Here is an 18,700-nt window from a genome sequence, read left to right as displayed (position 1 = left end):
ACAAAAGAGAAAACACACACACACACACAGCCTCGGGAATCTCTGGAGCAAGTGAACGAAAACAAGTCTCTGCGCAAGTAGTGACTCAAGGTCTCGACCAATGAACACATGAGAAGGAACGGAATTGCATGTACCAGCCCTTTCCAGCTGATTTTGCTTGGCTCCGCCCACTCGCTTCTCCCCTTCTCTACCATTATGTGTGGCCTTGCTCCAGAGATTCCCGGGATAGAGTATACAGTACATCATAATCTCTATGAATAACTAACATCTCCTAGTATAGCAACCGGAAAATGCAGGTTAGTCAATAACCATTAGGTAGGAGTATAGAATTACGTCATAACAGAATTGACATAATATGAGATAAGTATTCTGTATCTAATTTAACATTTTAAATGCCATAATACTGAATTAGGCGGGAGTGTAACAAGAAAAGCGCAAGCCACGAGTGGATACTTGGTTTTAATAGTGGCGTGACGTATGCAGAATGTGCTACGCCAGCAGATCCAGGCTGTCATTCTCCTTTTTATATTATTGTTCCGGAGTTGGGAATAGTTGAGACCCGAAGCTGGCTCGCATCCAAAGTTCCTCAACTCGCGGCCAACTTCCCGAGCGAATCCCTGATTGCGCTGCAGCGTTGAAAGTTACACAAAACACGTGGGTGTGCAAACAGAGGACGACCGCCCCGGGGGACGCCGTGTTTGCCGACGTTTATTGGGTCTTAGTCACGTGCTGGATCCAAGGGAGACTGCCTGCACCGCCAGACAACTTTGGTCCTCAAATGGTCGGCGTGCGCATGCGACACATGAACTATTTCATGCAAAGGGACGTGAAGTAGAGGGTGATCCAAAAGTCCCTTAACATCCCCTATAAAATATAAAGGAGTTAGACTGCGTACACAATAGGTCATGATAGAAAGAGATTAGACCTGGGGGAACCATATTGGTCCAAGCGGACGTCCGCCGTATTGAATTCAACTCCAAATTTTTGAATGGGAAGGGGGTGATGTGATATATCAAATCAGGCTAGAATTTTACGAGAAATACAATGGTGAAGGTCCTTTGATTGAAGGTCTGAAACAAAACTATATAAAAACATGGAGTTTGCCATCTGTGAATGAGTAAAGTGGGGTGTTAATGTGGCGAGCTCGTAATACGAAGATCACAGCTTGAATCCTTGCGGTTAATTTAAGGCAGGCACGTATCTAGAACAATATTTCGGAAGGAGTCCGGACTGAATGCCTCACATGTAGCGGTAATACTAATAATAATAAGGTAAAGGTAAAGTTCCCGTGTATATAGCACCATACCATGAAAGAACACTTAGGTTATGTAGGGATAGGGCCCCACACATTCCCGATCTCGGTCATCTTGGAGGTGATGTGATCAGCACCACGCTCCGGCCGTCTTTACCCCCAGGTACCCATTGATTTGAGGCCGGGTGAGCCCTACTTAACATTTCTGCTACGATGGAATTCTTCCGCGTAGATAAATTTTATGTCTTTTTGATGTCATAGCATATTTCATAGCATATCTCACAGATACAATCACTCCTGATTTTCTTAGCATCTCGGGAGCTCCACGTTACAAGTACATAGGCAATTGCGGACGAGTGAGATGCAAACAATGTATCACATCATGGTTTTAAAAACCACTAACTATTCAACCGAGAGGTAACACGCTTCCCACAAAACTACCATGACCAAGAATCGAACATGCAGTGACGTTCATGTTAGGATTAGCATGCCTCTTTCGATTGGCTCTTTCCTTTGCTGTTGCGGAAACAATGTCCGAGATGAAACCGCGCTTCGTCTCTCGTTGTCGCAGCCGCCGGCAGATGGCTCTGAGTTCGATTTAATCCCGGAAAGATTGGAAATCAATTAACAACACGGAAGCTTCCAGTGAGAAGGATTAGCCCTTCCAGTCCTTTGTATACTGAGCTCGCCATCTTCCTCTGCCAGATGCGTGCCTGGAGGCTTTGCTGGCGAAGGAAGGGCTTTGCGAAATCTCGGATCTGCTTTTAAGCAGGAAGGAGCTACTCTGAGCAAGGTTTAACATGCAAGAAAATCACGTTCAGAAATGAAGGTGCAAAAGGTCCTGAAATGGCTGTGGTTGGTGTGATTACGTAAGACGTCAATTTCTTCAGCTACAACTAGTGTTTAGTTCTTCAACAGGGTGTCTACCAAAATAAGAAATTCAAAATCATTTCCTTTTCCTATACTTCTTCCTTTCTCTTAACATCTCCTATTTAGGTATAGTTTCCAATTAAGAAAATATATATTTTTATTCAATTAAAAACCCTACCACAAGGTCAGTTGAGATGAAAACTGAAGCTGTACTTTAACAAGAGCTTTAAACTTGTTTTAATCATTAATTCTAAAAATTAATGCACCAGAATTTATCCTGGATGGGGAATGGCCACATTAATTTATTTAATAATTTTGCAACACTTCACGCATACAAGAATGTAATTCTTAAGAAACAAAGTGAACAAATCAATAGAATTTTATATGTCCAAATATTCAATTTTATCAAATCCCTGTACAGGTATATATAACAATGTAAATTCACTATACTGCAAAAAAAAAAAAATAGCAAAATTTCGTGACTTTTTCTTAATTTTATTGACATTCTTGACTGGTAGACACCCTGTTCAAAGTACTTTGGGTTTAAAGTTTAAAGTTTAAAGTTTAAAGTGAAATCCGAATCCGGAACTCCTGATTGGTTGATTTCGTTAATTTCCTTCGCTTTTCTGCCACATTTGGCTAATTGCGAAGATGAGTGATGATGTGATGAAATTGAAGACGGGCTCCCCCAAAAACACCCATACCCAGTTCGGGATTTGAACCCTGGAGTCGTTGAGCGGCGTGCTAATCACTGTGGAGCAAAGCCGCGCAAAAAGGTAGAAAGGGGGAGAGAGTTAGTTGGCGGAGCTAGGCATTGACAGCTTCTACAAACGTGTGGTAGGTGCACTCGCTTCCCCTCTCGCGTGTTCAATGGTCGAACCCTCTCCAATCACTACTTGCGCAGAGATTTGTTTTCGTCCGTTCGCTCCAGAGATTGCCGGGACAGACCATGTTTCTCTCCTTGCTGCTTGACATCAGATGCAAAACAATTCCATGCCAACATTTGCGGAGTGACAGTGTGTAATTTGTCTCCCCCGAGATGAGAGTAAATAATGGAGGCGTGAGAATACACCGGCCTAACTAACGACGTTCTCTTCTGCGTTTAACCGAGTTAAGGCCTCGTAGCGCGAGGTTGAGACCGCCTCCCCCTTCCCCCTGCAAAGCCAATTCCCCCGGAGAATCATTTGTCTTTATGGTAATAAATGCCCTTCTACGGGAAAACGCTCGCGATGAAAATACATCAAGATCAAAGCGACTTCGCGGAGAATATTGCAAAATGCGCGAAACATCTTTTGGCTTCAGCGGGGATTTCATTCGCGGATGAGGAAGATTTATGTTCGCTTTGCCTCTTCTCGACCTGCCAATAACACCCGATGCCCCGCCGAATAGAAGGCCTTGCGAGGTAATATTCATTCGCGCGAACAAGAGGGCAGGAGCTGTGCGTTAACGCCAACAAACACCTACACGGTGATCGTAATCACAGCCGGTTTCCCTGGTGAAGAGGTAAGCCAGAGGTAGCCGGTTCTAAACCTGGAAAAGGAATAGATGTATCATTGTGCTTATTTCATCAGTTGTTGTCTGTTGTCAACTGCAAACCTTTTTTTTTTTTTTTAAAAAAAAAAAACTGTTTCTACTGACACTTCCAAGTTTATATACACACTAGCTGATTGCCCGGGTATTTATTTATCCCAATCTTATATTAGACAGGAAAATAATGAATTCTAACTATAGTGTAAAATGAACTTGGAGTTGAACGGGATTGGGAGTGTCACTATTCATCTTAGCGACCCCGTAAACTATGGATTCCACACTAATATCTGACGTTTTACATGTCACCCCCTTCCCACGCCCACCCCTAGGGGTGCCAAGGGTGTATTGGAGTTGAACGGCATTGAGAGTGTCACTATTCATCTTACTGCCCACGTAAACTATGGATTTCACACTAATATCGATCATTTTCGCAACACAAAGTCATATCAGACTGAATATCAGCCTGAATGTTGGACAACCCGAGAAACACTATCGTTGTGCGGGATTGCATAGAGTCACGGATGTCTGTTTGTGAGGAATTTAATATCGGTCGTTTTGGATTATTTTTACATGTCACCCCTAACCACCCCACCCCTGCCTAACCCCCCAAAATATTATTTCCAGATTGCAAGTGATACGTGTACTAGGTTTGGTTAAAATTGCTCCAAGCGTTCGAGAGTTATGACAGAACAAACAAACATACACACCCACACACATACATCCATTTTTATATATATTCAAATAAAAAATAGAGATATATTGAAACACTAACTTTTACACATGACACAAGATCTAACTATCCGATAAACCTGTACACTCACAATTAGAATAGGTGTGTTTTATCTACGTCACAAACTGTTTGCATTGTGATAAAATTGGTCGCAAACATGGCGGCTGTGTGCCATTCTGACATCACATGAAACCCACCTATACAATCAAAACAAAATTTTCACAATTCCAAAGTCCGGGTAATATTATATGGTAAGCACAGTTTTAAACTGTAGGTCCAATACCGATTATCCTTTCTACGCATAAAGTGGACTTAAGAACAAACTCAAGCAATAAGAAATAATGCAAAACATTGAAATAGGTAAACAATCACAGTTAAAAGTTGGGTCTTGAAATCCATCTTATTCCTGAAAGTTTCGTTGAGTTGAATTGAGTTGGTGTTTTAAGTCCTCTTTATGCACAGTAAGGCTAATCTGGACTGAACCTACATTTTAAAGTGGGATCTACAAGATCCGTCGAGTTTCAACCCTTGCAAGACAGACAGAACCGAACACAGTCGAATTGCCAGATTGCCTCGCCTGCTACGTACCCTCCTTGCGGCTGCCACTGGCTTGTAAATCCCTGGGTTCATTATTGAGGCCGTATCTGCGTCTCCCTCGGCCGTTAAAGCCTCGACGGAATCGTTAGAACCCGGAGCCCCATTAAACAGGCAGAAGACCTCTTGACACGCTCCGGGAGACGATCGACTTTCCTGGGCGCCGAGCCTCTTCGGGAAAACACAGCTGTTAACCCCACGGCCACCGCGTTTACCAAGAGCCTCGCAATCGCAGGATCTCGGCGAGTGCCTTACGTACACTGACTGGCACTCCACAAAGCAATCCTACCAGCAAAATCATTACATTAGTTCACGAGCTAAAATATGTAGGAATGATTGAAGGAATTTTAATTTTTGAGTGTGTCGGCACATATGGCCATTTTACACTCTTCAAAGTGTACGAGGAAAACTCCTTAGTTTAATGTTAAAAAGTGATGTAAAGAGTCCATTGAGAAAGTTCAAAAGTGCGAACACAACACATTAATGAACGTAGGGATAGTCATAATACTTCCTCACAGACAGTGTAAGAGGCCTGGTCTTCTCAAAAAGCTGAAAACATTTGCAAAAACACTGTCATCATCTCCCAACATGGATGATAAACAGTTGGGAAGATTAAATAACTCTGTGTGAGGAAAGTGAAATCGGCATGTTCAGTAAGAATCTGCTGAACACTTAGAATAACATTGTAGACAATAAGTTCTATCACAACGCAAACCACAGGATTTAATATGCTGTCTCTGGTTTACCTTTTTGTGTTCCTTGGTGCCTCCTTCTTAACTATTCTCTTTCAACCGTACGGGTACCCACTTCTACGGTTGATAGGATCCACATGGATACGGAACACTCCACGGCAAGTAAAGTCTCCCGTCTCCGCTGACTGGCAAGGCACACAAAGGAACTGCTGCGCTATGAATGGCTTCCTGTGTTGCTGTGTTGGAGTCTCGTGCCGAACTACTGATTGCTCCGATCGAAATCGTCGGGGGAAAAATGGGGGGAGGGGGAGAAGGAAGTAAGTTTCGAATTAACACCGCTTGACGGCGACAAGGTCCAGGCACAATAGTGCTGCCGTCTATGCGGATTTGAGAGCTTATTTGAAACAAATAAGTTCTGTTTCCGTACAGTGACGTACGTGTAATTATCACAAGGAATAAATAAGGATTGTGAATATTACACACTCGACACATGGGAGGGTCCAGCCCTAGCAGGAAATAACAATGCTAGTTAAAATGGACTCTTGTTTGTTTGATTTGTTGCCTTAAGGTAACTTTATGCATAGACATGGCTAATTGCGACTGGATCTACAGTTTAATGTAGGTTCCAAACCACTATGTGCTTCCAACGGGTATCGAGCTTGGGACCCGTTGATTACAAGGCGAAGGAAGAACTACGTACTATGCCATCGCAGTTTCCCTCCTAAGTGAGCAAAGCAGCCAATCTGAGCATAGATAATGGAGTCATAAAAGCCTTAAAAGAGAAAACTGAGCCACCTCGATGGAGTAACTTCCAAAGTTAGCGACCCTCTCTCTCACTGCACAATGTTCCTGGCTCAAGTTCCAGCCATGGCATGGATGTTCCTTCGTAAGTGTTCCTTCAGGAATTCCTAATAAACCAGAAGTGACAAAAAGCGACGCAAAATAAGAAAATTAAAAGGGAAGGGTGAACTGAAATAGCGATGGAAATTTCCCCGAGTGTATAGTTCGGAGGTTTTCAGCTCGAATCAACACGTGTCACTTGGAAACGAACCTTAACAAATGAACGCAACCTTTTGTATCGAAGAGTAACACGATGGCTTAACGTGTCCCTCTACTGAGCCTTTTTCTCGATATCGTGAATCGTGTCGCCTCGGTCTGATGGTCGCGCTGAAGACGTGTCGCATCAGTCTGGAAGCTTCCGTTGGCGACGGAAGAAACGACCAATAGAGGTCCCTGGAGGTTCCATCCCGGCATTCGCCCGGAGCGACTGTGGTTGCCTTTCGCTGTGCATACTGGGAGCGACCCCTCTGAACCATAGAAGAGTTTCGCACGCACGAGAGCTGTGTTTGCAGAGAGACGACCGATCTCTCCTGCGTAAACATCCGCTGCAAATGAACCAAAATATTGATATTATCCTGAAGGGAAGCTGCACGCAATAAAGACGGCCGGTCGGTATCTGCGAAGGACCAGCGTTACAATCGAGACTCTCGGGTATTTTGGAAGCGTGCAACAATAGAACTGGACAAAGCGTTCGAGGAATTTGATTGTAATTCGCCAACTACAGTATATACACACCAGGGATGGCTCGTACGGGTTGGGGGGGGTGTTCTTTGTATTATGAGAAATTGGTTAATTATATTGTATTTTCTCTTTGTTTTTGTTGTTGCATCTTTTTCTACATTTTCGTCTTTCGTTGTTAGAATTAATTTTTTCTTCCATATTTCCTTAGTACTTCCACCTTTCCGTTCTTTCACGTTTTCTCCTTTAATAATACGAATAACCAGTGGCACAACAACCCGTGAGGTCAGGGCCTACATACCAACTGCCTGCCGAGGTGAGCGATTATTCAACCAGTTACGGAGTGACATGTGGTCAGCACGACAAACCTACAGTTGTTGGTATAGGTTTCCATGACCGGTTTACGCTCCTCATTCGTAGCTCCACAATTTCCTCACGATGGTGGGTTATGTTAAGTCCCACACACGCCGAAATCTCCGGAAAAGTTGTTACGCTTCTCCCCAGGAAACTCGAGCCTATACGCGTCCAGTAGCCGCAGCCCAATGCATGTCGTCTTAGACCGCACGGCCACGGGGGGAGACTTGTTTTCTCCTTTACTTTCTCCATATTCTCTTTCTCTCTCTCTCTCTCTCTCTCTCTCTCTTTCAACCCCCTTATATTTCTCTTTTTCTCTCTTACTCTGTCTATACTTCCTTAGTTCTTCTCTCTCAGATTCCTTTTCTACCTTTGCTCTATATTCTGTTTGATTGTTTCCTTAAATCTCTTTTATTTTCTCACTACTTTTTATTTATCTTTCTCAGTTTCCTTTCCCTCTCTACGGTTTCTTTCTGCCTTACTGTAATGTTGCTATCACTTGTGCCTCTCTCCCTTCCTACCGTTTCTCTCCCGCTTTCACCATGGTTTCTTTCTCTCCTCTCTCCATGGTAAATTTTTCACTTCATTTTAATCTCGCCTCTCTCTTCACCACCTTCCGTTGTAATTGAGCGAAGACTGTCAAATCATTTCAAGATGGCAGAATTTAAACCTCCCAATTAATTGAGCTTGTTCTTTTAAGTCCACTTATGCAGAGAGGGGCTAATTGGAACTGGACCTACAGTTTATAGTGCAATTGGAGTCACTATGTGCCTCCACCGGGTTCTATCAATTTCGGAAAACACACTTCTGTATTTCTATTTAGGTTACGTCGCTTTTTTTAACTATTGTGTTTCACTGCGACGATGATGATGAATCATGGGACACGTCGTGATACGATAATGCCTCAAGACCGCATTAGGCCTTGGTTGGTTGAATGAAGGATGGATTCATTGATTTAGTTTATTTTAGTTCGCTCTTCTACCACTTTTGGCTAATCGCGAGGATGAATACAAGTGGTGATAAGATGAAATTGATTAAGGGACAATCATAAACACACATAAGGAGCACACAACGCAATTCCCATAGAGGATTATACTCGTCATGGACCCAGACGCCAGAGCCTCGTTAGTCTGCAAAATGAGGTCCAGGGTGCACCTAGAAATGAGATCGATATTTTAGTGTCTTCAGAAAGAACATCCCCCACCCGCTTTAGACCTTTGGCCAACGCCAGCTAAGTCATTTTCGAAAATCTCCCCTTTCACAAAAACGCTGCAACATTCCAAATACTGAATATTTATCTACTTAGAATTCCTTCTAGAGCATTCACGTGAATCTACGTGTGGTTTGCTTTCACTCCTGTTTACACATTTGCAATAGTTTCTTGAGTGCGTAAGCCTATTTACCATCACAGATATCTAGAGAACAGCGAAACCAAACCACATGAAGATTCACGTGAATCTAGAAGGAATTCTGAGCAGATGTATTAATAAATATTCAGTATTTGGAATGTTATAGCGTTTTTGTGAAAGGGGAGATTTTCGAAAATGACTTAGGTGGCGTTGGCCAAAGGCCCAGCCGAGCCTTAACAAAGGTTCGCAACTGCACCGCTGTGCCCTGCTAAATACACGGTTTATGCGTGTAGATAAACAAGAGTGTCTCAAATTAATCTACAGAGTTTTTGAAACAGCATATATCAGTAATGAGAGTAGATAAATGTACAATTTTTATGGTAAATGATTCAGAAGGTACTGAAACCTTAGCAATGTTTTCGTTTGTTGCAGGCATTATAAACAAACATGGCGGAGATGCGGTTATTGTTTGACCAACGTAAGTGAGTATTGAAGCGTTTACTGGAAAACGGAGAACATGATTGAGGTTGGAGCAGTGGCGGCGAATGGCTTTCAAAACTTGTGGGGATGCAATGACAGTTTGCTTTTTCTTGGTAGTAAGGTTTAGCTTAGTGCGGGGGCAAATGTGGGAAAAAGTGGCCACACCCCTCCCCCAAACGCCGCTACTGAGATGGAGAGTTGAATTTGGAACATCACCAACAAGGGTATCAATTACAAGAATCCGAGACAAGTTTGAAGTACATGGTGCGTAACCACAAACACGGGAGAATCTGAGAGAGCAAATTGAACATTCCTGTAATTGCCATTAGCAACAATACAGTAGGTATTTGCCCGGCGCCTTCCCCATTTAGTTCCTCTTCTCCTCGAGGAAACAGCGTCCGAAGATGGTGCTGGACCATCGCATCCTGTATCTCTACTACAGGTATTTTCTACTCTTACTGCGGACGGCCATCATGCTGGTAAGGGAAGTGGGGAGCGAGGAATACGTAGCAGACGAACCAGACACCACTGGTGGCGCTGAGAGTTATGAGGAGGGAGGAAGTACTGCGTGTACCTCGTTCTGCAGGTTTCTGCGCTTCTTACCGCGCTGGATTGGTCTCTTCCCGCTCCCTACTTCACCTGTGCGCATATAGAGCGCCCGCCATAAGACTGGAAAGAGTAGAGACCGTACCGGGATAAGGCAAGCAGGAAATCACAACGACCGATACGCTCTCCACTTACCTTGCCTAACTTGAAGACGCTCCCCTGAGCACTGGGTAGTGCTGGATCGCTATGACCACTAGTCCGATAGCTTAAGCGTGAACTTACAGTGTAAGCCCCATATAATTGCTCCCGTCCTTATATACCAGGGAGGTACATGCTTGCACCCTACTGTCTACTGTTTGTTGTTCTGTTCTTCGTGTTTGGCATTGTGACGAAAGGTGGCCATTTTGAACATTTACACTATTAGGGTACACAACACCACAAAAATCGTGCATCTATTAGGCCTACTGAGATATTCTGCATAGATACATTAATTTGATACAATCTGTATTTACATTCAAATATATATATGGATATGATAAGATACGCCCCCTACTCTCCACGAGAGAAAGAAGTTTGATCCACACACTATACTTATAATGGAGTTTCTATCAAAAACTGTGGGTTTATTGTATACCGAGGGTGCCTTGCTGTAAAATCAAGCACATGTGCACAGACGCCTGTTTGATCCCCCGAATGGACACGGTGGCTAAGCCGGAAATTAAAACGAAACCAAAGACCATCGAGAATTCCACGTCGCCGGCAAAACCTTGTTTACACCGGCCAAAATTCGTAAATAGGGTCATCAATCAAGCACTTCACGCTCGCAGCACGGAACATTGCACCATCGCAGACAAAAGGCATGGACGCAGATTCCCGCACGGGTTGTCGGGCCAACTGGCTCCCAGAAAACAGAGTGTAACATGTAAATGGGTTTGTTGGTTGCAGCGGGTACCCATGTTGTCGGGATAAATGCCTTTTCAATGAGCCCGGCCGAACGCGGTGGACGGAAACATGAAAGGCATGATCTTGATATGAAGCCCTTTCAGTTCAGGAAACGGGATCAGCTATCGCAAAGTACAGAAGTCTTCTTGATTTTGTGAGCATTTCATAAATATCCCTGTGTCTCCTTGAATATCTGGAGCAGGCATGTTTAGTTTGTCAACAGGTGGGCATTTTGGGAGAAACCTATTTCGGTACTCAATCTCTGACGCCTGATTTCCTCGGATAAATCACTCATGTCTAGAGCCTGGGTAGATATGCATGCAAATATTCACTAAAACGTGAAAAATATGCAAATGAATATGCACGTTAGAAGAAACCTTACCTCTTTTATAATGATTTCTTTCAGTTACTTCAAGAACCCTACACGTAATCAGATATTTGTTCTTTTTCAGCTCGTACGATTTAGCGTGTAACAAATGTAAAAGTTGTGCTTCTCAATTCTTCCACACACTCTTTACACAGATCATGATTGCACTTGATTAGTACGTGATATCTGATATTTTCAATCTTGAAATTCCTTCTGGTTTCGGCAAGAATATTTGCATACTGAGAAAAAGCGTTCTAGTTCGCAAGATAAATTTGGACAATATTTTAAGGCAACAGCATCTGACTTGCCAAGTTGAAGATCATCTGTAGACTGTCCTTTGCATTGCTGTCGTTCCTCTCTCAAGAAGAGTAGTTGAGTGTTCCCGTGAGGACGACGAAAGAAGTCTTATCTTCTTGTTTCGTAAAAAGAAGGTGGAGAATGAACAGTAGTAATGGAAGGAAATAGGAAGTTGTTTTAGACAAAACGTTATTGTTGTTGTTCTTGTAAATATATTTGTACTACCAACTTAAAGTCGACATAATTAATATTACATATTTGTATATATCGCTTATATTAAATGCAGGGTGTTTATGTTTAGAAAGACATCTCATACGAAACTTCAGCCAGAAAAAATCATTAAAATGTTCCTAAATATCACAGCACCTAAAAGGTGTATTTGGGGTAACATTCCATTTAACTACCTTTCCTTTGTCGAGTGCTTTCAGGGTTGTTCGGCGAGGGGGGGGGTGCAACTTCTCACCTGTTACTGTTGTTACTGTTTTCATTCTTGACGATTGCAATTTGTATTTTAGTTACATTTTAATAGCCAAAAGTAGGATATAGAAGACTATTACAGCTAAGATCAGGCCATGGAACGGATTAAGTTTCCATGAACAGTCAACAGAATGTTGTGAAACCAGAATCGCCACATAAGCCATCTACCGCTAAGGTGACGAACTACCTCAATATGTACTGAGAGCCAAATTCAAAGAAAACACACTCTACTTATAAATGAGATGTATCCAGTTGTGTCTGAGAATGCCTTTGGAGTGATAGAAATATACACGGAGCGTTATCTTACCTGGGTTTACGGCCTGGCCATATTTCGTCACTATCGATTGAAGCAGGAGCAAAAGAAGCAGAAGAATCATCTGGAAGGAAAGAACATAAGATGTTACGGACCATTCATTCATATACTATACACTTTCTGCCTTCGGTCTATTCTATCATGCATATAAGCTGAGTCTTGTTCATTGTCATTATTCTGCACAAATCTTTCATTTATTCTTCTCAGTATATGCTCGAGAATGTAATCTCGTGATCCCGATTTGTCCCGAAATACCAGGGATTACAAGATTCATAGTCTCTGGCTCGTGAGGGATATGTTGAGGAATAAACAGTGCATGATCAAGTAATCAACTAACTCCCTAGCCTTCTTAAACTCGAAGGTTTATAGCTGCAGCAGCACAAGCCTTCCATCCGTCCCTATCCTGGGTAAGATCAATCCAATCTTTTCCATCTTTACCGATTTCCTTTAGGTCCATCTGAACGTTATCCCTCCTACCGTCAGGCTTCTAAACAACTCTTCTTTCCTCTCCCATTCGTGCCACATGGCCTGCCCACCTAAGTCGTCTTGATTTAATTTTTCTAATAATATTTGGACATTAATACAAATTATGCAGTTCTATATTATGTAAAATTCTCCCCTCACCTGTCTCCCCACCCCTTTTAGGTCCAAATCCTAATGTGCATGATCATGTGGTGAATATCTTATAAAGTTAGCTCGACACCATAAGTAGAACCTACGTACGATCATGTGCTGAATATACTAGGTTATTCAAATATGACGGGGAATATTTTTTTTTCAAAGAACCTGTCATGCACAGCAGTTGTGCGTCCTTGGAAGAATAGACCCAAAACCTTCACCCTCCCTCCCGCGCAGGTTACACCCTGCTCAGTCGTGTCTGAGTGTTGCTATAGTGATGAGCAAACAGAAGGTGCCGCGGAGCGTGGAACAACGCATTGTGATCAAATTTTTCGTGGGGGAAAGCGTCCAGCCATCTGAAATTTTGCAGAGACTCAAACAACAGTACGGGGAAGAGTGTGTCTCACGAACCCGTGTGTTTGAGTGGTGTAAGTACTTCAGAGAGGGAAGAGAACGCGTGGAGAATGAGTCACAGCAGTCATCACGTGAGTGGCGGCATATCGGTTCTCCCAGACCTAAGGAAGCGCGGAGGACCGTTCGGTAGGAAAAGTGATGGCAACGTTTTTTTGGGACTGGCACGGAGTTAGCCATGTAGACACTCTTATACAGGGTGGTACAAAAAGTCACTTAACACCCTCGGTACAAGGCCACTGCAGCGTGCAACATGGAAATGGTCATGACCAATCGTTGCCAGGCCAAGGGGGAACCAAATTGACGCCACCCACGTGGTCGGCGGCCAGCTTGATGTCCGCCATCTTGAATACAACTTCAGAATTTTAAATGGAAAAAGGGTGATATGATATATCAAATCAGGCTAGAATTTCACGAGAAATGCAATGGTGAAGGTTTTTTAAACGTATCTTTAACCAGTAAAAAGTTATGACTGAATTCTTGTACCAATTTGCTCCTTTTTGAGGTGTTAGAAAAATGCCTTTGGTCGTTGGGCTAATCCCCCACACCAGACTAAAACTAGCGGATTCAGAGAAATAAAGGTAGCCTCGGAAAGGATGGATTTAGTAGAAGACGACAAGCAAGGAAATGGAATATCCGAATTGGAACTTGGAATATTAAAACAATTAATGGAAAAGAAGTGGAGATTGTAGGAGAAATGGAAAAGTATAAACTAGCAGTACTAGGACTAAGTGAAGTAAGGAAGAAAGGCAGTGGTATAATGGGCCTTGAAAGAGGATATGTGCTGAGATATGCTGGAGTAGGTAGAGGAAGAAGAGCTAAGGAGGGAGTTGGAATAATAGTTAATGAGCAAATGGAAGAAAGGGTGGAATCATGGGAACCAGTAAATTCAAGGATAATAGTAGTTAGACTGGAAATGGAAGAAAGAATAACAATAATACAAGTTTATGCCCCGACAAATGATCAGGACATATTGGAGAAAGAAGTTTTCTATACTCAATTACAAAGAGTAGTGAATAAAGAGAATGAAGAGAATAGGAAGGTAATATTGATGGGAGATCTTAATGGTAGAACTGGAAACAATAGGATAAGGTCACATGGTTGTATGGGACCATATGGAGGGGAAAGTGTGACAAATGAAAATGGACAAAGATTAATAGAATTCTGTGTAGAGAACCAATTGCTACAAGGAAACTCCTTTTTCCAGCATAAGAAAATTCATAAAATCACTTATGAAGCTGAGGGAAGGGAGGCAAAGAGTATAATAGACTACATAATTTACGCAAGAGCACTTCGATATGCCTTTATGGATGTAAAGGTAATTCGAGGTGCTGAATTGAGTACTGACCACAGACTGCTAATAGCTATAACAAGATTTAAGAGGAATAATAGAGAAAGAGATAGGAAGTTTGAAAAGATACAAGTAAAGCAGCTGGCTAAGGAAGAGAAGAGAAAACAGTATAAGGAATTAGTAGAAGAAAGGTTGAATGAATTGGAAATAAGAGAAATGGAAATTGACAGTATGTGGGAAAAATTTAAGGAAGTGATACTGTATGCAGCAATTGAAGTATGTGGCAAAGTTAGGGTGAATACAAAAAGGAAAAGAACTAATTGGTGGACGGATGAAGTAAAGAGGAAAGTGAAAGAGAAAAAGAAAGCATGGAAGAATTACCTAGAATTAAGATCAGAGGAACATAGGTTAATATATGTGCAAAAAAGAAATGAGAGTAAATTGGCTGTAGAGGAGGCAAAGCGAAAATCATGGGAGAAGTTTGGAAATGATATTGAAGAAAGTTTTGTAGAGCATAGAAAGCAGTTCTGGAATATGGTCAAAAGTCTGAAAGGAAAATGGGGAAAAGCAGCAAGAGCTATAAGAAATAAGGAAAATGTATTAGTCATAGGAAGGGAGAATGTGATGGAGGAATGGAGAAAATACTATGAAGAAAAGTTCAAGGATAGGACAAATGAGCAAGAACAAGATGAGGAGCAGGAACAGGAACAGGAGGAGGATGAGAGAATAAGAAACAGAGAAGAGGAGGAGCATGTAGAAGAAGATATGATGATAACAGAGAATGAAGTGAGAGAAGTAATTAAACGGATACGAATTGGGAAAGCAGCAGGATGGGATGGAATAGCACCAGAACTTATAAAATATGGAGGACCAAGAATGGCTGAAATACTACTGAATATATTAAGGGAAGTATGGAGAACTAAGACTATACCAGAAGAGTGGAAAAGGAACATAATTGTGCCAGTACACAAGAAAGGGAGTAATAAGGAATGTGATAATTATAGAGCAATATGTCTATCATCAGTGGTATATAAGATGTATACGAATATATTGGAAAGGAGGCTGAGAAAAATCATAGAGGGAAAACTTGAAGAGGAACAAGCTGGATTTAGACCTGGGAGACAGACTCAAGATCACATTTTTATATTAAGAACAATGATGGGGAAAATGCTGGACAAAAATAAAAGAATATACCTAGCATTTCTAGATTTGAAAGCGGCATTTGACTCTGTACCTAGAAAATATCTGTGGGAGGCATTAGAAAGTAAGGAAGTACCTAAGGAACTTATTAAAGCAATAAGAAGTGTATATAAGGATGTAAAAGGAATAGTAAGAATAGAAGGAAACGAGTCTAAGGAATTTCAAATAGGAAAAGGAATTAAACAGGGAGATAGTCTCAGTCCTTTACTTTTCATTAATGTAATGGATGAAATAACTAAAATTTGCAAAAGAAGAACCCCAAGAGTACAAATAGGATATTGGAATATGAGAGTAGTACAACTGCAAGTACTGCTATATGCTGATGATATAGTCTTAATTGCTAGTAGTGAAGAGAATCTACAGAGGAGCGTAATAGAATGGGGAGAAGAACTTGCGAGAAAAGGGATGAAGATTAATATCAAGAAAAGTAAAGTTATGCAGGTGGCAAAAGGAGAAAAAGATCATGAAATAGCAATTAGATATGGAAACGAGAACTTGGAAGAAGTAGATGAATATGAATATTTAGGAACCATCATAACAAGTGATGGTAGGTGTGATGAAGAAATCCTAAATAGGAAAAGAAAAGCAAATACAGTATATTATCAGTTCAGTAAAACAATAATGGGAAAGAAAGAAGTGGCAGTAAAGACAAAAATGCAGCTATACAAATCAGTATTGGTCCCTACATTAACATATGGAATGGAAAGTTTACCACTTCAAGATAAACATCTGAGTAAAATTCAGGCTAGTGAAATGAAATACCTGAGAAGAGCTGTTAATAAGACTAGGAGAGATAAAGTGAGGAATGAAAGAATAAGAAGAGAGGTGGAACAGGAGTCGCTAGAGAAAACAATTGAAAAAAGACAGCTAAAGTGGTGGGGACATGTATTCAGAATGAATGAAGACAAAAAGGTAAAGCAAATTCTAGAAGTAAAGGTGCAAGGTAGGAGAGGTAAAGGAAGACCAAGGATAATGTTTGAAGACAGAATGGAAAAGATTGGAAGAGAAAGGAATAAGACAATAAGTATGATGAAGAGAATGATGGGAAACAGACAGGAATGGAGGAGATGGATCGAGGCAACCAACCCTACGCTATGATGGCAGAAAGGGATTAGAGGAAGTAAGTAAGTAAGTAAGAAAAATGCCTTCAAATTTGTTTAGCACATCGGTAATGCATCGAGACCAAAGTGATGTCTAGGGAGAGAAGTTCGCATGCCATTGCACACGATTTTAATCGGATACATCCACGAAGAGCTGCGCATTATGAATGGTTGTCGCGAACAATTTACAGTGTGTCGCTTCCATTGAATTAAAAGTCCTTCACAGTGACAAGGCTAATGTTTATGTTCATAAGGAAGTTCATAAACAAAATATGCGACCCTTATCATCTGATATCTAACTTTGGACAGAAACTGCTTCACAACGTTCCCATAGTGTTCTGGTGTTCCTCTGTAAGAAGTACCTTCTTCCATAAGCAAGGATGAAAAAACCTGTTTATTTAACAAATCCAAGTAGCTCTAAGCATTTAAGGTTCCGTTGATGGAAAATTGACTAACCAATCGTGTTCCATACAGCACGCCACACCATTAACTTACCAGCACTAACCATTCAGCTTTGATCTGTCGAAAATGGGTTATCAGATAAAAAGTATTGAATATTCTGTTTATGAACTTCCTTATGAACATAAACATTAGCCTTGTCACTGTGAAGGACTTTTCATTTAATGAAAGCATCACACTGTAATTGTTCGCGACAACCATTCATAATGCGCAGCTCTTCATAAATGTATCCGATTAAAATCTTGTGCAATGGCATGCAAACATCTCTCCCTAGACGTCACTTTGATCTCGATGCATTACCGATGCGCTAAACAAATTTGAAGGCATTTTTCTAACACCTCAAAAAGGAGCAAATTGGTACAAGAATTCAGTCATAACTTTTTACTGGTTAAAGATACGTCGAAAAAACCTTCACCATTGCATTTCTCGTGAAATTTTAGCCTGATTTGATATATCATATCACACCCTTCCCATTTAAAATTCTGAAGTTGAATTCAATATGGCGGACATCAAGCTGGCCGCCGACCACGTGGGTGGCGTCAATGTGGTTCCCTCTTGGCCTGATAACGATTGGTCATCGCCATTTCCATATTGCGCGCTGAAGGGGCCTTGTACCGGGGGTGTTAAGTGACTTTTTGAGCCACCCTGTAGATGCCGGAACAGTCAATGCAACATATTACTCAGAACTCCTGACAACAAAAGTGAAGGAAAAGATCCGATCCAAGCGGAAGAGAGGTGGAAAGCGGGTAGCCTTCCTTGCAAACAATGCACGGCCTCATACAGGCAACACAACTATGTCAACCCTCAGCAAATTGAAATGGGGCCTTTTGCCTCACCCGCCATACAATCCCGATTTGGTCCCAAGTGATTTCTACCTGTTTGAAAGGCTTAAATCAGACTTTTAAGGCATGCGGTTTGTGGATAACAACGCCGTCATCGGCAGTGTTCGGGAGTGGATACGCAGCCAACCAAAAAACTTTTATGATATGGACATTAAGATGATCCCAGAACGTTGGGAAAAAATGCATGTACTCTGAAGGGGAGTATTTTGAAGGATGACATGTGCAAACAAGTATTTCACAATAAAGGATTTAGTTTAAAAAAATCAGTCCCGGTCATATTTGAATGACCTAGTATTTTGAAGTTAACTCAACACCGTAAGTACAACCTACGTGCCACTAAAGACCACAAACAGGCAAAGTAATTTCCCTACTAAGAAATGAGGCGAACACCAAACTGTTTATACATAGTTTTCCGTTAACCTTTCACACGTTTCCCCGAGAGAGCAAAGCGAAATCATCCTGTACTCT

At 41.7% G+C, this 18,700-nt stretch overlaps 1 protein-coding gene across 1 annotated transcript in view; it reads right to left on the bottom strand.

The window, feature by feature from the left end:
* Positions 1-18,700, bottom strand: part of LOC146003616 (suppressor of lurcher protein 1-like) — a 445,888-nt gene that overhangs the window by 343,815 nt on the left and 83,373 nt on the right. Inside the window, exon 3 of the mRNA XM_083141931.1 lies at positions 12,306-12,375. Coding sequence (XP_082998057.1) covers positions 12,306-12,375 — 70 coding nt within the window. The remainder of the gene's footprint in view (positions 1-12,305; positions 12,376-18,700) is intronic.

Source organism: Lepisma saccharinum, chromosome 20 (assembly GCF_977018435.1).
Source record: "Lepisma saccharinum chromosome 20, izLepSacc3.1, whole genome shotgun sequence".
Lineage (NCBI taxonomy): Eukaryota > Metazoa > Arthropoda > Insecta > Zygentoma > Lepismatidae > Lepisma > Lepisma saccharinum.
This window is presented reverse-complemented; position numbering and strand designations above follow the sequence as displayed.